General features: G+C 41.1%; 1 protein-coding gene across 1 annotated transcript in view; it reads left to right on the top strand.

The window, feature by feature from the left end:
- LOC142889654 (neural-cadherin-like) overlaps nucleotides 1–26236 on the top strand; it is a 310909-nt gene that overhangs the window by 262932 nt on the left and 21741 nt on the right. Inside the window, exons 33-35 of the mRNA XM_076028445.1 lie at nucleotides 6850–7114; nucleotides 12920–13100; nucleotides 25694–25938. Of these exons, the coding sequence (XP_075884560.1) occupies nucleotides 6850–7114; nucleotides 12920–13100; nucleotides 25694–25938 (691 nt within the window). The remainder of the gene's footprint in view (nucleotides 1–6849; nucleotides 7115–12919; nucleotides 13101–25693; nucleotides 25939–26236) is intronic.

Below are 26236 nucleotides of genomic sequence, written 5' to 3'. Positions count from 1 at the left end.
CCTGGACGAGTGGCCAGTTATCGCAGGGCCACATAGAGACAAACAACCATTCACACTCACATGCACACCTACGGACAATTCAGAATGTTCAATTGACCTCACATGCATGGTTTTGGAGTGTGGGAGGAAGCCGGAGAACCCGGAGAGAACCCACGCAGACACGGGGAGAACATGCAAACTCCACACAGAACGCTCCCTGGCCCAGAATCGAACAAATCCACGACCTTCTTGCTGTGAGGCGGCAGCGCGAACCACTGAGCCACCGTGTCGCCCCAAAAAAAGCCAATCAAGGAAAAGAATTATGGAAGAATAATAAACACACCAAAAAAAAAAAGACAAGTTACACTAAGTACTCCATAAAAGACACACACTAGGAACTTTAGGTCTAGGAATTTTACATTGCTATTGCGATGTGAATCAATTAAAACTGTGAACCCAGCATTCAAATTATCTAGGTTCAACTTGTAAGCCCTGAAGGAGTATCTCTATGAAATGGATTCTTTTTTTTGTCTTTTGTCTTTTGTTTTGTTTTTGTTTTTGGTCAAACCCAGCCTGTGAATTTAAATAATGAATAACTGCAGGCTTTTCTCTCGGGACAACTCCAGCTACCTGACAACAAAATCAGCCTTTCAGAAAGAAACAGCGATAGACTTTAAGTTAAAACAAATATCGAATGATGGTGGACCAACCAAAACCTAGGTGAATATTGTAAAGAAAAAATAATTTTCTGCTCACTTTTTCAAGCTGGTCTCTTCACCGACATGGTGGTGAGAAAAGGATTATCAGGAAAAATAAAGGTCAAGATTTCATTGTCATCTCCTGACGGGGGAAATATGCTGGACATGGGCGCAGCGCGGAACGAGAGTGGCGCGACACCCGCAGCAGCTCGAACCCATTGTAGTCGGTTGAGGCTACGCCACCGGGGCACGTGATCGCGCGAGATACGCGCGACTCCTACTTTGGTTGTCGTGCTGTCTGTATTCTATTTCGCCGCGTGCCGCTGATGTCACGGATTTACAACAGGTAAGAAAATCCCAGAAAACCGTGTATGAAATGAATAACGTTTAAAAGGGATTGAATGTCTCATGTGCCAGAGGCAACTTTCTCAACTTGTTTCTTGACACATAAACCATGTAAAACATAGATATAAGAACAATTGAGAACATATAATAGTGGTGAAAATAAATAAGGTTGTCCATACAGTACATACATGCAACATGCTGTATCATTCACACCCACGGTAAAACTTATAGAATAGAAATAGAATAGAAGTGCATTATACATTCAGCCACACACAGTACAGGTGTGGACATGTCTATTTTTTTAAATATTTAAATAGAAAATAAAGAAAATGACCCATTTTCACGAAATAAATGTCTTGAAATCTTCTCTGAAAAGACTGTCGGTGGAGCCACAACAACACTGTGTTGCGTCCGGGCCTGGTGGAGCAGCTAAAACGCTCCACCCCGCTTTCGTTTTGCGTCGCCCCTGTGTCCAGTGTATTTCCAGGGTCAGTCCTCAGCAGTTGCACGGTTTAGCAGTTCTGCGTCAAGGTTTAACTACAAACGTGGCACAAAAGTACGTCAAAACTAAAGAATTGTCATAATTTCAGATTAGGTGAAGTGAAGGGTTCAACCAGAAGACCAGAGCTGTTTGGTTTCATCCAGACCCACTGCACTTGTGTCATCATTTAGATTTGTCATATTGTACCTGTCAGTCACAGAGCATTTGTAGATAAACTGGCATCAAAATGTGACTGAATGCTCTTCTATGCTTGGCAGAGACTATTATTATTATTAGTCTCTATTATTCAATAGTTGCATTGTTAAATTCTGTGGCAATAAGTCAACTAAGAGGACTGGCAAAGACTTGATTTCCGTCAACGACAGTGTCTTTCATTGCTGCAAAGATAACAGTTAGAAATGGGTGCAGTACTATTCTATTCTATTCTATAAGTCCGAAGGTACAATTAAAAACGAAACCACATGCACATGCATTCCTAATTCACCTCATTAATAATAAATATCATGAGAAAGCTGTAGCCAAAAGATGACATATGTTTCTCATTCCATTCCTCTGCTGTTATTTTGCAATTTTAAAGTTCTCCTTTTATGACTTTATAGTTTTTTCCCCCCCGGACAGTCAATCGTTGCTGCCCCTGCACTGCTGTGCCAAAAATCACTCCTCTTCCTTCGACCACAGCTGCTAATGGCTCCTCTGGCTGTACAGTGCACACACTGAGATGTTTCGTGGAACTTCATTCAAATGTTGTTAATTATTGTCAATGCATTTCTATTCCGCTGGGCTTGAAGGGTGGCCTCAGTTGAAAAAGGCTTGAAAGATTCTCAAATAGGAAGAAGGCGGAAAAGGTTTCATATTTCACAGTTTTAAATTGTATGTTGAAGCTGAATATATTGTTTTTGTCATGGATTCAACAAATTCTTAAAAAATAAATTTAAAAAAAGCGAATCTGTGTGATCCAACCTTACCAAAAGAAAAAAACAGGGTTTCTTTGAATGGAGTTTGAATATTAATACATTTCCAAGTACTAAAAATACTTATTTTAGGTCAATCAAAACTACATTAACCACTCACACTTTTACATATTGTCATGGGAGCGGGTTGTAATTTAATCATAAGAAGGGTTTCAATGAGTAGGTTATGGGCACCTTGGTGCTTTTTAAGGGGCTGCAGCTCCGAGAGCAGACTGGCAGGAAGCATCTGGGGGATGAAACTGTCCCTGCAGTGGGACTGTTTATGGAGTCGCACACCTTCACTGCAACTTCTGCCAAGGTACACACACACACACACGCACACACGCGCGCGCGCTCGTAAAACGGGGTGCCAGATTGCTCGGCTCTGTTCATCTTTAATTGGGGGTAAAATCATGTGGCTGTGAGTGTGTGTGCTTAAAAGGCCCAGTCTCTGTGGATTACAAATGTAATTAATACTTCATCAGGAAAACCTTGAAATGAACCCCAGGTTCCTCAACTAGACCTTGGAACTGTTCAACACTTTCTGGCTGCTTCAGAGAGGCTACATTTGGTGGTTCACAGAACAGAGTCTGTCGAGAGAGAGAAAAAAAAAATAGAACAGCAGAAGGAGTTGATATTTATGAGAAAACTGTTTTTTGTTTTGTTTTGTTTTTTCTTTTCAAACTTGGTTTGGATTTAAAATGGTGAATCGTTATGGGAGCCACTTTGGGCCACATTCACAAAGCAATTGCCCAGCTTTTGCGGCAGAAAGTCTGTGTAAATGGCACCAAAAACAGTGCGTCCTAGAGCCAGAGCGGACGTATTTGTGAGAAGCTGCGCCAGACTCATTTGAATGTATTTAAATTAGTCATTACGCACAAAATGACCTTCTATGCAAATATGCCTGATTCTAAAAAAACAGCGCCGGCTCTACAAGGAGTTTGCGCTCACGTCCAAAAGTACTTTGGCAGATGTAAACACCGCCAGCCAAAACCAGGCACAGTTTCGTCCGTCAAAGTGTTCCTGGCGTCAGAGCGACTGTGTATTTAAAAAATGTCATCCGCACATCTTATCAAATGTAAAATCAATATTTTGTATTGATTAATTTATTAAGAACACGAAACATTGATAAGTTACGGGTTCACTTCTACTTGAAACCTGCACTTACTCAATCAGATCAGCCACTAAACAGCTACAAATCGCACTCGTGTGGCGGTTGCTGTAAAGTATATAAGACCATGAAGTATGTAGAAATCTGTCGCGCCTTGACGGCCTTCCGATCATGACCGCGGCCGTAATTCTCGGAGCGACCAGGAACTCACAGGAGCGCCAAGAGTTTCTCTTTGTGAAATCAGACTGATTAGAATTATTTGAAGGTTCAGGTTCGTTCTTGCCGTACAATCAACCACACTCATATTCATATTGTAACATTCCTGTCCGTGTTCAGTTTTCTATGTGTTCCACTGTTTGTTATTGTTCGTGTTGCTGTTAGTATGGGGCAAACATGTAATACTTCCCCTTTAGCAGGACAACAGAGACCCCGGACAGGTGCGTGTGCTGTGCGCAGGGCTGTGGGGATGTTTGGAGAGTCCTTGCGCGACTGTCTCTTTCTTGCCGTGGGTTCTGGAGAAAGCCAATATGCATGTTCTATGACAACAACAGAAATAAAGTACCGTCTGTGTTCCGTCAGAAATTCAACTTCTGTTGAGGTGTGATTGAGGTGCGCGCCAACGTTATGATATCTGAATTGCAATTTGCACTTCGGACTCCTCGGTGTGCCACATTTCTAGGTGTCTTTGCGCCTGCGCATCATTAGCGCAAAAACCTTTAAAAGTTGCTGCAAAATGTGCCGCAATTTACCGCTGCGCTCCATTCTTTGTGGATCTGAGCTTTTGTTGTCCTTCTCCTCACATCTCTGCGTCTGACTCATCCAGTCGCTTCTCTGTTTCTGAGGCAGCAGCAGGAAAGGAGGAGGATGGAGGCGAGAAAATGATGCTCAGTGGGACGCTTAGTGGAAACAGTTTGAAATTGAAATGAGCATGACTCATTGATAGTGTGTGTGTGTGTGTGCGTGTGCGTGTGTGTGCGTGCGTGCGTGTGCGTGTGCGTGCGTGACACAGAGCAATGCTATTTAACTATTTAAAACTGTGTGTTTCGCATGCGCAGAACCCCGCAGATTGATGTGTCTTGTTGACCAGCTGGCCAAATTCAGTCTTTTGAGTCAGTCTGTCATACTAACCCATGTTAAACTCTGTTTGTTCTCTGTCCTCCTCATCCCAGTGAACTTTAAAAGCCTGAGAATTTTTATGTCCTTTCCATCCTCAGTCAGATAGATCTAATGGTATCTTGCCATGAAGCCTTTTAATGCTCATTAAGAAGAATATCTCATAAGGAATTTTACGGAAGTAACATCATTGGAAATGGCTTCCTCTAATTCGCAATAAAGTTTTTCCTGCTCGCCTGAGCTGGTTTTAGTCTTCTTTAATCAGAGCTAATGCTGCAAAATGTTTTATGATTATTTATTTTTTTCGTAGAAAAGCTGAGCACTCAGCAGTTTTCCCCAATGTTTGTGCATCCAATGGGAGAAATGTTGTCATTCATAAAAAAAATTACTAAAAACTTTTTTTTTTTCCCTGAACTCCTTTCCCAGTTGTTCTGCTGGTGTTATCTACCTGTGTCCCTTACTGTAGACGTTTATAAACTAGCCTCATTTATAGAATAATAGAAACACGGTACTAACATTAGCTTTTCTTTTTTTTTTCATTTTCAAGCATTTTTTCAATTGCCTGAAAAGCTTGTTTAAAAAAAACGTATTCATACAAAATACAAGTTGGTAGAGCCAGCCGACCAATGACCGAAGGGTCGGTGGTTCAAAACCCTGGCTTCGACTGTCGGAGTGTCCCTGGGTAAGACACCGGGCCCCATATTGCCCCAAGTGGGCCTGGCAGCACAGCAGGTATTTGCTGGTGGGTGAATGCACACGGGTGAATAAGGGGTTGTTGCAAAGTACTCCAGCCACCGCTAAGGTGCAAGAAAAAGCACACTGATTGATTGATGTATTGATTGATTGAGTGACCTGTTTATTTAAGTGTCAAACAACCTGATTGGTGTCCAGCCCTCCTGGGGCTTATTAGACATTGATCAATGCATTTGTCTATAATATTCCCACAATTCCATTCACGATAGCCACGTGACAACAGAAAAAAACAAAAAACAAAGCAAAACATAACACAACCTATATCCCTAAAAATAGGGATACAAATAAATGAATTTGTCAAATGTGATACAAAATCCCACCAGGCTTTCTCCATAAATTTTGGAAAAACCTAATTTCCAAACGGTACAGAATCTCCCCCTTCATATTACAGTAAAAAAAATAAAATAAAAAAAAATAAACGAAATCCATCCTCTACCACCTAGAGATCACAACATTCACACAGACATAAACGTTCAGGTGTAACCTTAAAATTGACCCACTTCTACTGTCAGAGGTCAAATGTACCAGTTCTTCACAGAGCACAAGAGTGACCTCTGCCTTTACTTTAAATGAAAGAAAATCTAAGGTTCTGTAACATAATCATTCTTAAACTGAACATCATTTCTAAGCTTTGGGGTCTTGCATATATCACGTTCCCACTGCTCTTCATATGTCTATGTCTGACAATATTAATACTACATTGCACAGGTCCACAAATCCATCTACCAGTTACCATTACCACTGTATATGGTATATTTGAGTTGTGACATTTTGGACCTACCAAAGACTTTCCATCAAGTCTGTCATTCTGAGTTAGAAATTGGACCTTGGAAAGGAAAATGCAAAATTAAAACTAAAATTAAAAAAATGTAAAATTAAAAAGTCAACAATAAATGTTTTATGGCACCAAGGAGAAGTGGCATTTAAAAGGTGAATTATGTAATGTAATTGTAATTGCACTTAAAACCAAGATGCAAACTAAACTAAACTATTCCCTGTAACAAAGTAACAAAGGTTGTGTTGTACAAATGGTATTAACAAAGAAGAACATCTGGAAAGGGCTGGAAAGTGTACATTTTAGGTTTAAATTCAAAATAAGTCTGTATCTTACATCTTGTTTTTAGACAAAGAACCTGACTGAAGAGACTCCCTGCATTTTCCTTTGAATCCACATCAGGGATTTAACCTTTTCTGTGGCTCAGTGTTTCTTCCAAGGATTGTTTTTATAACCACAATGGGTGTTTTTACTGAATTAAGTGGCGTGAAGTGTTTGCTAAAGTGATTTCTTTATCTATTGGTGTTTTTTGTTTTTTTTTAATGATTGATATTTACGGACAGGTTGAGATAGATTTTCATCATCAAGTCAAAGTAAGATGTCCATGTCTTTTCCAATCCAAGATCCTCCAAGGCCTCCTCTGTGTCTCCTACAACCTGGGCGATGGGGACTACAACCTCACGCTGCCCACCTACCGCCTGGACAACGGCGAATGGCACGAGGTCTTCCTTGATCGGCATGACAATGAAATGGTGCTGAAACTGGACGGCGGTGGAGGCCAGCGGGAAGTGATGGGGTCCCAGGGTCGGAGTCGAGAAATCATCATCGACCCCACCGTGGTGATGCTGGGAAACACCTTCCCCTCCGGAGTAAACAAGAGTTTCCAAGGTATGACGCAAACAAAAACAAAAAAAAGCATGTAAACTGGTAATATAGGGAGGTTTTTGATGAAAATGTGGGAGGAGGGTAGGACTGGTGGATTCCGACTCTCAAGGGCAGCATTTAAGAAGACCTTCCTTGAGACCTTGCAGACACAGGATATGAACAGGACCGATGGTTTCCAGCACCATCTTCTGTCAGTGTCGTTCTGTTAAGAATCCATTCACAGCCGGTTCACATCAAAAACATCTACTTTTGGGAGCAGCTGGGACAACTGTAGCAGAAGGACAACCTGATAAATGGTTTGTTTTGTTTTTTCATTTTTTTTTTTTTGGTATGTTGAAAGAGGTGGACAACAACCTTCTGAAGTTTTCCAGCCAGCCACCAGCCAAGCACATCTTGCCAATCCTTACTCTCAGGGACCCAATTCTGACAAATCTGTAGTATATTAGGTATTATATTATATTATATTATATTATATGGAAATATATTATATTATCTACATATACCAACCTTTTCTGAATATGTTAAGCTATGAATGAATGAATTCTTTATTTTGATCATGTAACGATAACTTAAAAAACAGCTTAAAATAACAACATAACAGTGAACAAAAAAGAAAAAGAAAATAGAAAACAAACAAAATAGAAGCCGACTTTTATCATACCATTATCTTACATATATATCCATATACACACTTACAGTAAACATATATATATATGTATATATCCACACATATACAGATACATACACATATCCTCATATGCATACACCATCATATTTTGTTATTATTATTTTCATTCAAAATACCTACTCTCAATATGTATGCCATGCCCTACAACATTTTAATCTATATAGCAAAGCACATTTACCAGTGTACCTATGGAGAATCACTTCTTTATATAATAATAATGCTTTTTATTTATAAAGCACTTTTACAGGTGCTCAAAGTCACTTTACAGATAAAAAATAACAATATAAAACAACTCGAGAGATTACGATAAAAAAATAAACTATTAAAATAGATGTAACACAAGAGAGAAAAATCAATAAAATCAGTTAAAAACAGACAGGGTTGAGAGGGCAAATATGGGCTGGGAGGTGTGGTGGGTTGGAGGCTTCAGGTAGGGTAGGCAAGTCTGAAGAGGTGGGTTTTGAGGGCAGACTTGAAGGTATTGAGCTCCGTGCAGTTGCGGATGTGTTTGGGGAGGGAGTTCCAGAGGGTGGGGGCGGAGACACTGAAGGCCCGGTCCCCCAGGGTTCGGTGCTTGGTTATGGCAAGGGGTGAGAGGAGGTTTGCGTCAGCTGATGGGAGGGGACGGTTGTGGAGTGACTTGAAGGTGAGGAGGAGGATCTTGAATTGAATACGGTGGGCAACAGGAAGCCAATGGAGTTTAAATTCAATGGCTCTCTTAAATTATAACCACCCTCTCTACCATGAAACATTTCCTGAACATTTTTTGGTAAAAGATAATTCCTTGTTTTACATACTATTTGAGCTGTTTTATACTCCACCAGGTTAAAAAAAATTTTTTAACATTTTTCGATTTGAAAGATAAATCAGTGGTATGCACCCTAAAATGAACATTGTAAACGATTCTCATTGCTCTTTTCTGCAATATGAAAAGTGACTGAAGTGTGGTTTTGTAAGTGTTCCCCCATACCTCTATACCATATTCTAGATAGGGAAGAAACAGTGAATTATATAGAATGTGAAGAAATTTTTGATCGAGAACATATTTGGCTTTGACCAGGACTGAAATACTGCCAGACCGTTTAGATTTAACATGGTTAATATGGGGTTTACAACAACTTTTATCATCTATAATCACGCCCAGGAATTGATTTTCATGAACTATTTCAATGTCAACACCACACAACTGCATGTGTCCTTGACTGTTTATTATAGAAACATGATTTTAGTTTTATTTAGATTCAGTGATAGTCTACTTTTATCAAACCATATTTTCGTTTTACCTCATTCTGAACTGATAGTAACCAGAAGTCACTGCAAATTCTCACTAGAACAAAAAATAGTATCATCAGCCAGTAAAATGCATGTCACTAATCTAGACACTTTGCAAATATCATTAGTATCCAGGATAAATAGTTTTGGTCCCAACACTGAGCCCTGGGGGACACCACACTCAATATCCAAACACATCCCTGACAAACATTCTCCCATCTTTACATATTGCTGTCTGTTTTTTTTAAATAACTTTTCACCCATTTCAAAGCAACCCAGCTGATCCCATACTGCTCTAATTTACAAAATAGTATGTCAGACTCAATCAATACTCCTGCTGCATATTGTTTCTTGTCTATGGAATCTGGTATAGTTTCCATGAGGTCTGTATAAGCAAGTGCAGTTGAGTGGTCTGATCTAAATCCGTACTGACTATTGCTGAGTAAATGGGGTTTTTCTATGAAAGTATCTAATCTATAGTTAAAGAGTTTTTGTATTTTTTGTATTTTTTTTTTTTTTTGGAGAAATGAGAAAGCAGCGAAATATACAGCAACTTCAAAAATATTGTTCGAAGTGCTCCACAAACAGAGGTTGTGACTGACAGCTTCAATCTACAATCTACTGTGAATCTACAAGTCGCAGAGTGAAATGAGGAAGGACACTGTTAAAGGTCAACTCTCAGAAATGATGTAGAAAAAGCATCAATAAAAGCAAAATCTCCACTTTTTGTGACTGGAGGACTGGCTTGGTGAAGTGTGTCTGTGCGTGAAGAAGAAAGTAAAAGTAGACGTAGATCTCGGATCTTACGTACACAAATCAATCAAGAGCTTTGTTTGGCAGAGAAGTTTGGTGGAGAGAGCAGGAAAAAAAAAAAAAAAAGTCAAGTGTCTTCAGCACTTGGAGATGATTGCATGAATTTATTAAAGACTCTTTCAAAAGGCATATACAGTTGCAATGTAGCTTTTGAGCCTGCACATGTGCATGTCAGTGTGCATGCTCACTTCATCATGTCTCCAGCAGGTGGCTTAGAAATGTGACGTCGCCTTAATAAATTTGGGAACAGGAGATAAAGGAGACTTTTGGTGCACTTGACTCACACACACAAACTCTTGACGTTTAAATGGGATCCACTTCTGCTTAAAAAGTATCCTCCATCAGTCAGTAGGAAATTTGTGAGGCAAGTATTTATTATTATATGTTGAAATCTATATGCGCCACCGTTACCCCAGTAATGTTCAAGTCACATGCTCCTCTTCATAAGGTTTGAGAAGTTGATGAATATATATAGAGTATAATATATGAAGAAAGATGATAAATTGAGCCGTATGACAATGAGCAGAGCTGCATTTCTTTCTTAAGTCATCTGCAAAATGTATATGTTACACAACCAGGTATTAGACTTTAGAAAATTCAGAAAACCACACATTGCACTATTTGCAATTTGCAAACATTAAATAAGCTGCTTATTTATACTTGCACTGTGTCTTTTCCTTTTTTGTCTAAATAGCTTCAAAACATCCGAATAGCTGAAAGTCGGGGTGAATTCAGTGTTAATTAACAAATTAACCCATTTAGGTTTGGGTTGTTAGTTTTTTTGTTTCTTTTTTATTTACTTTTTTTTATTTCATTGCAAAGTATTAGCTTTAAACAGTCTCAATGCAATGGCCAAGCAAGTAATGAAATTGTGAATTCATAAGCGTGTCAATGAGAGGGCCTTCAGGTGATAGAGTATTCGCTCTTGGCTCACCTCCATGTCAAGTCAAGTCAATTTATTTTTCAATTTCAGCTGTATGTACAAGACATACAGATTAATTGAAAAGGCGTTTCTCTCGTGCCCACAGTGCAGAAATATAAACATACGTTAAAAAGTTAAAAAGAGAGAGAAACATAATAAAAACATACTAAAAAGGGGAGAGAGTTCAGCTTCCTGACAGCTTGATGGATGAAGCTGTTTGAGAGTCTGGTGTCGGGCGTCTAGCCTAGCTACCCTAGCTAGTTGGCTAATCTGGCGACGACAGAAAAATCTCCATTTTGAGCGATACACTGCACCGGGGTGCGGGGCTACGGCTATTTTGGGGCATCGCTGCTGCCTCCATAGGAAATAGTCTTATTACCTTTGATCATGTTCAAGAGGCTGGTACACAAATGAGTCTGACAATGTTTGTGCAAATCAATAAAGTCAGATCTCTCCAAAAATAGCAGTCCAGTAGTGCTTCCTGAAACTGCTGAATTTATCTTCTCAGCATGAACAAAATAGAATTGAGCTGCTTATCCCTGTCGCTGTTTTAGATGATCAAACTGTTTGGCATTTCAATTGTTCCAGAAATGTCAGGGCCAACTGATAGGCTGATTAAGATTCAAATTTGTAAATACAAAATTTGTAAAAGCAATGGCTTGTCAGTAGACAAGGTATTTGCAATGTTGACATTCAAGTGTTGACCAAGTGCAACAGAGAAGGGACCTTTAAATGACGCAATCGCCAGCAGACTGGGAAGTTGGTATTTTTTGCACTCGCGTACACGTGTTTAACATTTCCTTTCAAATTAAATTTTTATTCTAAAATCAGATTTCAAAGGAAAGGCAGGGACGACAACGAAATCAATGATAGAGTGTGTGTGTGTGGGGGGGGGGGGGGGGGGGGGGTTTCAACTGAAAGGCAACGAGGTCTTTATGAGGAATTCAGAAAAATGTAGACAGACTTCTGCTCTTTCTTGCATTCAGTGTTATTTGTGGGCGATGCATGCTGTGTATCTTAGTCTCTATCTGAAGAACGTTTGGATAAGAGGCCCCCTGTTGGCCAACCATTGCTTATTTGACTGTGGCAGCCATTAGCTAATTGGCCATCCAATGTGCTCACCTGTTGGCCAGGGATGCAACAATTTTGGGATTTTACCAAATTGTTCTGTACGCCCTGTTTGGTTCAATACCCAACAGCAAACAACGGTATCAATTATCATGTAAGATCACTTCCAAGTACCAAGTGCAGGAAACAACAACCGACAGAATATATTATCATAACGCATTTACTACGTCAACGCTAGCGTCTCTTCGGAGCTTGCAGCTTGAGATAATAACTATAGTCCAACTATAGTCCTACTTGCTCATCTTTCTCCTCTGTGTCTGTTGTAGTTGTGGCGCCACCCTGGTGGTGACTGTGTGTGTCTGCATCAGGGTATATTCAGGTTACGTAACGTATGCATTTAGCTAACATATCAACATTAGATCGCTGAGCCCATTTTTTTAATATTAATAATTGTATTAGTATAACCATATAAACAGATTTTTTTTCCTGCCTGTTAAAAATAAATATTTCACCATTTGTTAAAAAAAAAAAAAAAAAGAAAGAATAAATAAAATCCATTTACATTATCTGACCCGCTACAGCCCAATAAAGTGAAAATGTCTCGACTTGGCTGTGAGTGGAATAAAATTTAGTTTCTTTTTATTGGATAGTCTTAAACTTTATATTCATATTGAATTTGTGTAATTTTATGTTTGTTTAATTTGATCTGATACGGCACTGTTGTTGTTTTTCAAATAAAGGTTTTGGTTTGATTGTATCTGTGCTTACAATTAGTTTACAATACAATATTGCCTTTGCTTGCCAGAGTAGTTTTATATAAGGATATTGAAACCACACTGCTACCGTGGCCCAAAAACCATGATGCATACTGAACTGTGGGAAAACTGTACTGTCGCATCCCCATTGTTGACCCTCCCACAGTGTTGAAATAAAATAAAGGCATGACACCTTTTTGCAAAAATGAGTGCCTTGGTGTGCACTAAGTTTCTCAACATGTCTCGCAGGAAGTTATTTCCAACTGATTTGCTTTTCACCCTGTGTGCAGGCTGCATGAGGGATGGCCGGCTCAACGGACGCTACTTGCCACTGGACAGTCAGCCGCGTGACGGGGTTTCCCAGGTCAACGTGCAGGGCCTCTCCCCCGGGTGCTCGTCAGACTCCTGCAAGAGGAACCAATGCAGCCCCCCCTTCACCTGCGTTGACCTGTGGAGGGTGCACGAGTGCAGGTACAAAAACTCAAGTAGTGGAAATGTTCCTCGCCGCAAAAGTAGAAAATGTTTGGCTACATGTGCGCCTTTTCCATTCCAAACACAATGGCAACCTTTTTGTACATCGTGTTGGTTGACAGGTAGGTGAGGCCGCCAGCGTGAAAATGGAATTGCCAGTAATTGTCCTCAAACAAAAACAGGCTTGTTGGATGGGGAGAAAAGAAAAAGGCTACAGTGCGGTGGGGGGGGGGGATCAGCTAAAACGAGGGCGCATTCCGAGTATGCATTTTGAGCGTCCTAAGCACCCTCGGGAATTGGGACGAGCCTTCGCGCAGTGCTATGACGCAACTTCCTTTCAAAATGCATACTTCAAGGATGCAGACCCTGGATTGAGACACAGCACTGGTTTTGTTGTAGACTTCCAAAAGCACACAGCGTTGTTGTCTGCCTCCCCAAATCACCATCGGGTTTCCTTACCAAACAAACAGCTGCTGCATCGCAGTCAGCAATCGTCAAAAAAAAAAATCACAAACACACACACAACGTGTCACTAGCAATTTTAATGAAAGTAAAGAAAACATGATGGCCGAGGGAAACCAGTTGTCTCAGGCAGCCCAAATCAAAATGTTGTGTATGATGTGTATGTGAGGAAACTCGTTAAATTGAAGGCCAGTACGGACATCACACCGGTGTTGTATTGCACTCCAGTTGTTTTGTTATTCTGCGACGATAGAGGTTAAGCAGAAGTTAACACGCTGAAAAGACTCAAATCGCCCCCTAGTGTGGGGGAGGACACGTTCCCGTCAATAATTCGATTTTCTCAGCCGCATGTAAACTGGGACAAGGCGAGAAGTTCGATTAGACCGGTAAAGTTCTGCATGTAAATGTTCTGACTCAGGATTGAGCCAATATGTTATATTTAAGTAGTAGTCATATTTAAGCTTTAGCTTTTGATTTCAGTTGGGGGGGATGTTGGGATATTAGAAGTAAATAGGTCCTTTAGGAAGTTACCGGTAGTTAACTTTGGCAAAAGAAATGATGTGCTTACACAGGTTCCTTTAAGAATCTTACACACACACACACACACACACACACACACACACACACACACACACACACACACACATGTGATCTAACAACCATCACCCATCACATGAATTCACGCACATCCTGCCTCAACGAGCAGCAGTTCAACAAGAGCCAAGCAAGATCTGAAGCCTCCACTTTCCTGGACATGGAGCACTAAGACCATGCAGTGGATAGTCAACTGTCTTGCTAAGAATATGAGGCCTATTGTCCTTGTGAAGGGTTTGAGGAGACTGATTCATATTTTAAGTAAGCAGTAACAGTGTTGGGGCCAAGCCAAAACACCAGTTTTCACCTTTGACTATTCAAGAGGGGGGGGAAAGCTTCTGTTGGAAGCGGCGATGCAGTACAGCTGGATCAGTTGCCAGATATTGCACTTTGGCATGAAGGCTGTGCTCAACAGGGACTTGAACCACGACATCTTGGTATCATCTTAATGTTTCCAAATGACTTGACATTTCCTAAAGACACAGAACTAAAACCTAAAACAGAAGTAAGAGCAACAAGATATCCCTTGAATTTACATGTATTTCCCATGACAAAGGAAAGGCTGTAGCATCCACTCAAGCGAGTGGAGTCTAAGCAGTGCAGTGAAATGCAGCAGCAGAAATCGAAAATGCGGGAAAGTGGTGATAAATCAGACTGAGCTGCAGCTGCAGAGATGAAGAATACCTCCCTGTCATAATATCTGTGCTGGCAAACCTGATGGGACAGCTCGAGGTGATTGCAGATGATAGCCAAACGAAATGAAAAGCAAGCCGGTCAAAGGAACTGTCATCCAGTGACTGCTGATGGCCACCGTATATCAGAGCCACAGTGACACATCCTGGTTCTTAGCAGATTTTTTTCTTGTGGTGACGACAAAGCAAGACGACACACGGCACAAGCCGTTCACTTCACACACCCAAGATCATGTGTCCAAAAGAAAGAAAGAGAGATTGTTAAAAGCGTAGCATCAGACCACGTCGTCTTCAATGAATTAATAATATTGAGCTAGCTTGAAACAAAGGACAGCAATCACTACGATAAGAAATGTGACAAGAAAATAAGAGAATAGATAGAAACACACAGTCTTCAATAAAAATTGTAACGTTAAAGATGTGTAAAGTCGGGAAATTCCATCCAAAAGAAGAGAGAAGAAAACAGCCTGCAACGCTCAAGTTTGTCCATCCCAAAAATATTTCATAGGCTTACTGACAGGCAAATAGGACCAAACACAATGACCATATACCAAACGCATGAAACTGCACCTGATTTCTGCTGGCGCTGTTTACGTCTGTCAAAGTATGTTTGGATGCGAGTGCTAACTCTTTGTGGATCTGGCCCTGATTTGAGTGAGGCATATTTGCATAGAAGGGGCAGTCAGTTGACGCAAAATGACTCATTTATATATATTCAAATGAGTGTGCACAGCCCTGCCGCTTTTTGGTGCTATTTGCACTGATTTTCTGGCGTAAAAGCCGGGCAATGACTTTGTGGCTCTGGCCCTTGGACTTGTTGATGCAATTTTTCTGATATCACACAATCATTCACTTCCACATTTTGAGAAAACACATTTGTCTGACTCTACATTTTTTTCATTGATGCATTTCTTTGTTATTATTTATTTTTGTCGGCTCTGTTTGGTAATAGTTTGATTGGGGTATAAGTATGCAACACTGGTTCACCAAGGTTGAGTGTGTGTGTGTGTGTGTGTGCGTGCGTGTGTGTGTGTCATTACTGGAGTAGGGCCTCAAGCTTTTTTTTTTTTTTTTTAAAGTTGGCACTCACAACAGAAAACTATAATCCCCCCCCCCCATCAAAAAAAAAAAAAAAAAATCTTTGACCTTGCAAAATAAATCTGGAAAAAAAAAACAACAACAATATTCTAACAAAGTAAGGTGTTAATCACAAAAGCAAAACATTGCCATGTATTTAAGTGGGAACAAAAATAAATTTATCTTTCAAGCAAATTCAAAAAGTCGAACTTGAATCATTTTCGTTTTGCGTTTTTACTTGAAATTAAAAAATTAGCAAACTTTATTTCCGTTTCACAACATTTCATGACCTTCTGTGTGAATGTGTGTCAGAGGCAAGCGCTGTGCTATGAGCAGCACTGGAAGCACTAGCAGCTCTCTCCTGTGGCGGACTGGCTCAAGCCTGGAGCCCTTCTTGGCTAATGTTTGAATTTGAATTTATTATGGGATAGCCCCTTGAGATGTGCTATCTCATTTTCACGGGGGTCCAAAAAAATCAGCAATCAGCAAATATTGATGCCGTTGGAAACATTTGCCTCCGTTCAGTCCATGCAGCGTCCCTGCTTTTAATTTTGCATTTGCTTCTCTCCTACTCTCATCCCACTCACCATCATTATCCATCCAACATGCTATTTTTCTCTCATTTTTGCCCTCTGCCACTCCATTACCTTCTTCCAATGGCTTGGCGTATGGCTCTGTATATGATTCTATTTTTTCATTCATTTTTTGGACTATGCATGTACTCACTGTTGTCCCCACTGATCCCTTGATCCTTTTGTGAGACTTCTTCTTCTTCTTCTTCTTCTTCTTCTTCTTCTATTAAAGTGTGCACTTGACATATACATTAAATCTTTACAGCTGTACCTGCACAAAAGAAAAATACAGACGTGGACAAAATTGCACCCTTCTATTAAAGAAAGAAAAACTCAAATGGTCTCTGAAATAACTTGAAACTGACAAAAGAAGTAAGAAATAAAAACAAATATACTGAAAATGATCTTATGAAAATCAGACATTGCTTTTACATTGTAATTGAACATAACAACAATAATAATAATAAGAATAATAATAAGAATAATAATAAGAATAATAATAATAAACTGGTCTGGACAAAAATGTTGGTACCCCTAGAAAAGACTGAAAATAATTCAATCATATGTTGGGACATGTTGAACTAAGATGGGTCCTGTAATTAACATCACGTGTCCTCAAATGTGTAATCAGAATTAGAGAAATTTAGCGGAGCGTCTGTAAACTGACGTGGGGGGAAAAGAACACAGAAGAACACATCAAATTAACAATATAACAACATCATTTACAAAGTATAAAAATAGATATTCTGAAAAATACAGGCAGGAGTGTGTGTTGTAGTGCAATAATGTTTACAGTATAACTGCATAACAACATTATTAACAAAGGTATAAAAACAGGGGTGAAATCAACATAGACTCTTGCAGGTATAGTGCTTATTAAAAAAATAAAATAACTTGCAGACTCGCACGATACTACAGATTGTTCTTTTATGACTTCAACTTCTTAAATCCAGTGATGTTAGACCAGGTGTGGGTCAGCTTTTTGGCAGGTAGGCCACAAAGGTTCTAAAATTTGACAGAGGTGGGGCCGGAGCAAGAGCAGATGGATGGAGTGTTTTGGTGACTCACCTCATAGGAGATGAACAGCATGCGATATGTAAAAAAAAAAAAAAAAAAAACATGCTTTAATGTCAATTGAAAATGAACAAAAAAGTTACAACAAAATTTGTGTCTTTGAAGCCCAATGACTCTTAAAACACTGAAACAAATGATGAAATACAGCTATTTTATGACTTACTGACTATTATCATTTTCGTCAAGGTTGGCGGGCCAGGTTGAAAAGCTTCAATGGTCCGCAAATTGCCCCCGTGCCGTAGTTTGTCCATGCCTTAGCTATACCCTCTCTCACGATCTGCTCCTCCACTTGCGTCTTTGGTGATGGAGGTGGGCCTCTTTTTCATTTCATTTTCATTTTTTTCAAGGTAAGACTTGACTCAAAGCTTTCACCTTCTCTTTTCTAAAGTGAGGCTGGTCGTGATCCCAGTTTCCAGTGTCGAAGACTTTGCAATTTCACTGATGAGTGTGTGTAGGTCTCTTTTGCTGGCTGTGACAGTGTCCTGTGCTCTGTCTGCTGAGGTTGTGAAAAGCCTTTCTTTCATGTTGTCAGACATGGCTTGGTTGAACTGTGCTAGAGGTCATTATAGGAGACTAGCCCGCACTTAGCTGCCCTCCCTTGACCGCCATCGCTTCTTCTGCTTGGTCAGTGGTGACTGTGTGTTTTCCAGGGTAGCTTCTGAGGCTTTCCATGCGGTTGACATATGTTGCCATGGTGTTGCCTGCCTTTGGGAGTGTGATCCTCCTGTTCAGGAGCATTTCAGACCAGTCTTTGAGGTCATTGAGAATGTCTGCCATTACAGCCAGGTTCTGCAGGAAGTTGATGGAAGTCAATTTGGAGTGTAGACCTCTGATTCTTGCCCCCTCCTCGCCATCCTTGGCCTCATCTTCTGATGTCTCACGAAAATGTTGGGCCAGGGCTGGAAAGGACTGACAGACTGCACAGACTGACGCTAGTGATTGTAATGTATGAAGCTATTTCACTGACTCGTTATTGGTCACAGGCAATTGTGTTCATATACTGGCATTTAAAGTAGAAGGGTTAAGTGAGGGCAACTGGACTTGTTCTTGCAACCTGGATGACTGAGAACTTTCACAGGCAAATTTGCTTTTGATTGGTTAAGCATTGGGGTGAAATGGTGTGCTTTAGGACCATTCAGTGTCTTTGGACAGGTGAGCCATGCCGAAACTGTTCCACTGAAATGGTGATGTCAAATAAAGAAGGTGAGAGCAGCTTTGTCATACTTAGCACATTATCTTTCTTTTGTTGCAAAGATTAGACAATGATAACCCTGTCCAGCGGACTGTGAAGACTTTACCGATCCCCTTGTGGGTGATGTGGAGGTGGAGAGCACAATCACTCAGCTCCCTGACATTATTTGTTGACTGGCTGTATAAAGACTAGAGACGGTTGAGGCCTAGAAGTCTTTTGTTCCTGCTGTAACATCATCCAGTCCCTGGTCCACAGTAACCTCCTGCCTGTGGTCAAGGTAGTGACGTAGCACTATCCCAGGGAAGTCATCCTGGAGCCACTTCAGACACCTGCATGAAAAAAATAATACATGAATGAATGGTGTATTAGCCTTGATGTGAGCTGCAAAGAGACTACCTAGCTCCACCAGATACAATGGAAAGGCAATGGGCTCCATCTTCCCATCAACATTGGCTCAACAGTGGTTGACTCATCAGCCAAGACTGTGATCTTCCTCTTGTTCTCTATCATCTTCTTGAAAAGTTCCCATTTCATCTGGAATGACATTTGCCCAAGTTGACAGAATTGGCTTTCTTCAGGCCAACCAACTTCTCAAAATCAGTGAACATCTTGTCGTTCTTAGCCACATAATCTGCTGTTCTGAATATCTTGGCAGTGTACTCAAACGTAGCCTGACTGACTCTTGGCAGCCGTGTTGATCAGAGCATCCTGCTCTGTCTTCTCCAGGACCTCTGTAACTTCATTGTGTGCTCTAGAGTTCCCGGGCTGGTGGATTTTACTGCGCAGTGATGTAACCTGGGGCTCCCAGTTCACCAGCTCAACTGAGCTCTCACTGCGATGAACACAATGAGATTAAATACAAGCAGTAAATCTTTATTTATTACTTTTTTGTCAGTTTCAAGTTACTTTAGCGACCATCGTGGGTTGCTGAAAACGGTCAGGGTACTAACAGTTTTGTCCACGTCTGTAAATGGACCAGGAGCACTGGCATAGTAAAATATTATACCTGTTTTGTGGTGGAACACACCACGCTATAAAATATCACATCATAAGCATGTGCGGTTGCAAATGTGTGTCTATAGAGAATTACGAAATACATTTGCAGGGCCTTTCAACACGACAGAAGCAGGCAGCCTCGCGAAATCCATCATTTTTTGCCTGTCAGCACCAAGTAGGATGAGCACTCTGGGTTTATTGTCACAGCATTTATTTTAAGCTATTTTGCTAATGGCAGCCATTAATAATTGTGAGGGAAGAAAGACCCTGTTGTCGTGCTGACTGACAGGTGTCCTGCGTTCAGAGCTGAACAGCTCACACATGGCAGCTCTGGTGACGGCGTAATAATAATTCCACCCACAGCTTTTGGAACGAATGTCACGCTGCTACTTCCATGTTCCTGGCATCTATGTCTTTGAACAAAAAGATCACATTTAATTTTAATCCATCAATTTGCATATTTCAAAGCATGTCACAATATACAGTGAGGTTAGAAATTGATTATTCTTTTTTCTCGTCTGTAGCGTTGAGAAAAACATATACTTAGACGCTGGAAATCGACATACCCTCTTATGTTATCACAGTGGCAAAAAGAGATGGGTTATTCTTTGAATGTGGAAAGGTCAATAGCCACGGGAAACAGTAAATTATCTCAATTTAAAACTATATGTGGGAAAAAAATAATACAAGCATTAAGTTTATAAAAACTTCGGCCAGATCTACAAAGCGATTGCACGGCTTTTATGCCGGAAGATCCACGCAAAGGGCTACATTTAAATGAGTCGTTTTTGCGTAAAAACGACACCCTCTTCCATACAAATAGGCCTCTTTCGAAACCGTGTCGGATCCACAAAGAGTTTGCGCTCACGTCCGCACATAATTTGACAGACGTAAACAACGCCGGCTATAACCAGGCGCAGTTTTGTCTGTCAAGTGTTTCTGGCGTCAGAGCGACTCGCTCCTCTGTATCATGCACACACACACACACACACACACACACACACACACACACACAAACACTCAGGAGCGCCAGAGTTTCTCTTTTTGAAATCAGACTACTTAGAATTACACGCAGGTTCAGGTTTGTTCATGCCATAAATCAACAGCACTCATATTCATATTGGAGCATTCCTGACATGTGTTCAGTTTTGTATGTGTTCCACTGTTTATTAATGTTGCTGTTAGTATGGGGCGAACATATTATACTTCCTCTTTAAGAGGATGACAGACATCCCGGAAAGGTGTGTGTGTACTGTGCGCGGGGCTGCGAGGATGTTTCCCGGTGTCTCTATCTTGACGTGAGTTTGGCAGAAAGCCAAGGTGCGTGTCATTTGACAACAACAAAAATAAAAGTATTCCATCAGAAATTCAACTTCCGTGATTGACGTGTGCACATTACTCCTCAGGTGCCGCATTTCTGTGTGTTTTTGCGCCTGCATGCCATTAGCGCAAAAACCTTTGTGGATACGACGCAAAGATTGCGAGAACATTGCGGCCATAAAGTCGCCGCAATAAGCGCCGCAATTTGCCGCTTGCACTCCATTCTGTGTGGATCTGGCCCTTGGCCTTTTCTGTTTTATGCTCAGTTTTTGTTCCCTTTATTGATTTATCTTATTTATTTATTTGTTTTTATTATAATATAGGTGTACATGAGTTTACAGTGGTTGTATTCTGTATTGTATGGCCCAGATGTGAAGATGTGGAGGTTGGGGAAGGGACTTCCAGGTCACGAATGGAGTAGACGCGTAGCGCCGAAGCTCCCGCAACATTTCAATGTAACCTTTTCACTTGTGTCACGGCATCTTTCGCAGGCTATTTGCCGAAGTCACTTCTACTACCACCCGGAGACCAAATGGCGTCGAAGTCGGCCAGAAAAGACGGGGGGGGGGGGGGGAAGGACGACGAATTAGCGACTGCTAACATGGCCGCCCTGACCAAGCTACTAGAAGAGCATAGAGTCGCCCTCTCCACGGAGTCTAAATTGGCCTTAACTTCCCTAGAAACTAAGCTAGACAACGTCCAAACAACCATTTCTGACCATGGACAAAGATTGACTTCCCTGGAAGACGACGCAAACCACCAAGTCAGTGACCGTGTGCAGCAACTGGAAGCTAAATACACTGCTCTGGAAGATCACCAAACTAGAGCTAAGACGTTCGATCTCGAAACCCTGCAGCCGACGCAATAACATACGAATAGGGGGAGTGCCTGAGTCTGTTCAAGGCACACAACCCACCACAGTCTTTTCAAAGCGCCTGCTCGAAATCTTCGGTGACGGGGTTCTGGATTCGCCCCCAGAGCTGGAGCGAGCCCACAGAGCCCTAACTGCTAAGCTGCCCGTAGGTAAACCAAGGCTGGTGAACACACGGGTTCATAACTACAACGTTAAGGAAAAAAATCATCCAAGCAGCTCGCAAAAGTAGAGAACTGTTCTATCAGGGAAACCCAGTGGCAATCTTTGGACTACTGCCCTGAAATCATGGAGCAGCGCACAGCGCCACAAAAATGAACATATTACCAAAGTTTACATATTTATTTCAGTGTTAGCCTGTTTTTGTCCCGAAATCATTTTTGTTTCATTAGATGTAACTATCTCTGCATACATATGGCAAAACAAGAGACCTAGAGTACTAAACAGAACAGTGGTTCTAAAAAAAAATGGGAAATCTGGAAAATCAATAAAAAGAAAAGAAAAGTCCAATGTAAACAATTGTTGAATAAATGAGGCTCACGATGGACTACTTCATTTTTGCATATATTGCCCATGTCCATTGTGTTCTCTGCAATTTTTTATATATGTAATTCCCACGTCTTTCTCTCTGCTTTCTATCTGTAAATACCTTCTCACATTATAATTACGGCATGACGTTACTCTGCTATGATAAATGACGCCTGACTGGAAAATGTCTGTCACCTACTGCTGATTGAGGTGAACCTTCACCTTCAACCTTCAGTGGTGGAAATGGTTGGAAATGCAAGTCCTCTTCAGTCTGGTAGCCGATTTCTAAATATGCGGTAAAAACCGCTGTGATGCTTCTCAACGGAAGCCCACTTTATTACGCAAAGCACTTGACCTCGGCTTCACACTGAAAGCATCTGCGGTGTGTCTCAAGTATCGCTGTGTGTAAAAAGTAAAGAAAAATGATAATAATTAAGCAAACTGCTGGTATCATACAAAATGCAGGTATTTAAAGTATACCTGCATTTTGTTCATTCACGGTTCAGTCAAAACTGAACCGTGTTGAAGCAGATTCGTCCCGTTGGCGTTACACAGTAAAATACAGCAGCACATATAAAAACTAAATACAGCCACATTGTAAATTATGATGAAAATCAACTGGATCCACTGTGTTTTCCAATGATTGACTTTCTGAACGATTTTACCTGCTGATACATCTGAGACTAGATGGATAGATAGATTTTACCTGCTGCCATTGACGAGGTCGCCACACGTGACACACACACACACACACACACACATCTGTTTCATCAGATCAGACCTCCGGACTGTGTACGACCTAATGCATCAATCTTCCTTCGTGGCGGAGGGTGGAGGTGCAGCAGCAGCGTGTGTGATGTCATGCAGCAGATTGCGCTCTGCTGATGGGGTCATAAAAACTATCGTTCTGATTAACAGCTAATGGAACGCAGATGGGTGAAGTCATACATCATTTATGAGTGCTGAGTAATTACTTTACCTGTATCAGTCCGCCAGAGGGCCGCTTCTGTTTCTAACCAAGAGCGGGTTTGAATGCGAGGGAGGGATGTTTAATTCATGGATTATTTAAATCCCGCCATCTAATCTGTCTGCTCTCCACATCTGGGAGCAAATCTCACACTTCATTTCCGACTCCGTTTTTCCTGCAAGTTTTAACAATTTCAAGTCATGTGTGCAGTGGATGTGAAAAAGTTGAAAATGACTTTCACCTCTTCGCACGGTGCCACTCTGCAATGGCCTTAATGTTTCACCAGCTGTCTGCACTTATCTGCTCCAGCATCGCTCTTCACTTGGTGTGATGACGTTACAATGACAACCAAGAAGAAGAAGAAGCACAAACAGGCCTGGCTGCAGTGCCTTCACTCAGTCCTAAACACAGCCCCTCCGTCTTGCAACGTGATAGACCCTTTAATTGACGTTGTCTTCCTACGACCATTCATCCGATTGATTAACGCTCCGGTCGACAACATAACTTTTGTAAACCTACCTCAAAAAAAAAAAAATGTTATTAGATCAAATAGTTCTTTTTCGCTATTATGGGGATCGACACCTGATGTTGACCTGGGCCAGTGGTTACAGTAGTGGAGCCAGCGATCTTCGAAAGCCGCTGGCCCCAGTGGCAGTGGCAAATTCCCTAGTTGTCCCCCCCTGATTAAAGGGTGTCGAAAGATCCATTCACTGGCTCAGTGCTGCCATGCATCTGTGTGTGTGTGTGTGCGTGCGTGCGTGCGTGCGTGTGTGTGTTGGAATGGACACATCGCAACCAATCACACAGTCTGCTGTCTTTGGGGTTGATTTACTAAGATACAAAATAAGGGGCTCTATCTATCTATCTATCGATCTATCTATCGATCTATCTATACATATATATGTGTGTGTGTGTGTGTGTGTGTGTGTGTGTGTGTGTATCATTTGACAAACTGCTGTTTATTTCAAAAGGTGGTTTTGATTTAATAAAGTATTCAATAACAGAAAACACAAGAAATGCTTCTGCTATTCAACTATCAAAGGGCTCATGACAAGTTGCCTTGAATCAGATTGTTTGTGTCGTTTGTGTCGGTCGTCCCGTGTGCTGTGCCCTCCTTTCAAAGGTGCTAAATAAAAACCACCGTTAGTCAGTTTCAGCTATGCGCCCGCTGAATCATTTATTTCCTCTCCGCACAGTAATTTTTGTGCATCCTGTCAGAAATGCAACTTATCCACTTATTAATTAATTAATAAGCCAAAAGCGTTATAGGGTGCTTTATACATATATAAACGTCTTGGCTTTCCTGCATGCAAACTGTTTAGTCAATCATCAGTGCCCCTGCTGGTTGTTTGGTGGAAGACTCTGATTTGTTAGATAATTCACAGCAGCATTTTGGAATTCATCGTTGCAGTTTCATGGGAAGGAAATGGGAAATTCCCAAATGTGAATAAATTACCAAATAGAAAAGAAAGAAAAAAAGAAAGAAAGGCGAGGCCAGACTGCACAGCCCGTGTCTCTGTGCAGACGTTGAACAGGAGGCCCAATTAATGGCCTCATAAAGTCTTTGTTTGCTGTTGCACCCAAACGAGCTTTTAATTACAGCCGTGCCTCTCCATAGCCAAGCAGGAAATGTGGTCTCTGTCTGCAAGAAACCATTCAGGTTGTTTCCAGCATCACACTCAGCGTTTTCATCAGTTGTTCCATCTCTGTTGGGACCGCACATACGCGCGCACACACACACACACACACACACACACACAACTAGAAAATGTGCTTTAATGTCTGTTTAAACTGAACCAAGCAAAGTTACAGCAAAACATGTGACTTTGAAACCCCATGGTATTCAGTGGTATTTAGTTCGGCGGGCTGGATTTGGAGTTTGCTCACACCTGAAATAAACGATGATCCACAAGTGGACAAATTAATTATTCTTGCTCCTTTTCAAACGTGTTATATTAATAATATTTCCATTTTTTTCTTGACTTGATTTAAGTGTTTTAATTTGGTTTCTTGTTTTTGTTACTTATTTGTATTTGTTTGTTTGTTTTTTAGTCACAGATTTGAAAGAAAGCCTTCATTCATTCATTCATTCATTTATATGTACTAGCAATTGCTTCACGTACTGCCTCTCCTTCTTGTAGAGAATAATTCCACCAATGCTCCTAGAATTGTGCACATCTAAACAATGTTTGCCTACATCCAATGTTGACCCCCCCCCCCCCCCCCCCCCTCTGCATTTCATCTGCAGGTGTCCGCGGGGTCACATGGTCCAGGTGAACGGCAGCAGGAAGTCCTGTGTGTATACGCTGTGTGCCACACGGCCGTGCCACCGCGGGACCTGCGTTGCTCACTCACCCTCCAAGTTCACCTGCCACTGCCCCGAGGGCTACAGGGGGCGCTACTGTGAGATGACGCTGGCCATCTACAGGGAGGATGTGGGCCTCAGCTTCAGCTCCCTGTTTGCCATCTGTATCTGCTTCATGGCCCTGCTGGGTGAGTGAGTGAGTGAGTGAGTGAGTGAGTGAGTGTAGCACTAGTTGCACCAGACCCAGTTGTTGTTGGGTTTCATGGCAGCGTGTGGTCCTCCTCCATGAAGATGAGCGACGTCAACTCAACTCGATCAACGTTGATTTGCATGGGTTAGGGTTAGGACGACAGTCACCAGGAATGGAAAAAAATAATAATATATATAGCATAATAATAATTAGTACATATATGTACATCTTTTATATATAAGTATAATTATAGCTCAAATTATTTTAAAGTTTAAATAGACTTAAAACTGTAAAAG

This window comes from Nelusetta ayraudi, unplaced genomic scaffold (genome assembly GCF_046127955.1).
Source record: "Nelusetta ayraudi isolate G7.1 ecotype Tasmania unplaced genomic scaffold, CSIRO-AGI_Nayr_v1 ptg000023l, whole genome shotgun sequence".
Lineage (NCBI taxonomy): Eukaryota > Metazoa > Chordata > Actinopteri > Tetraodontiformes > Monacanthidae > Nelusetta > Nelusetta ayraudi.
This window is presented reverse-complemented; position numbering and strand designations above follow the sequence as displayed.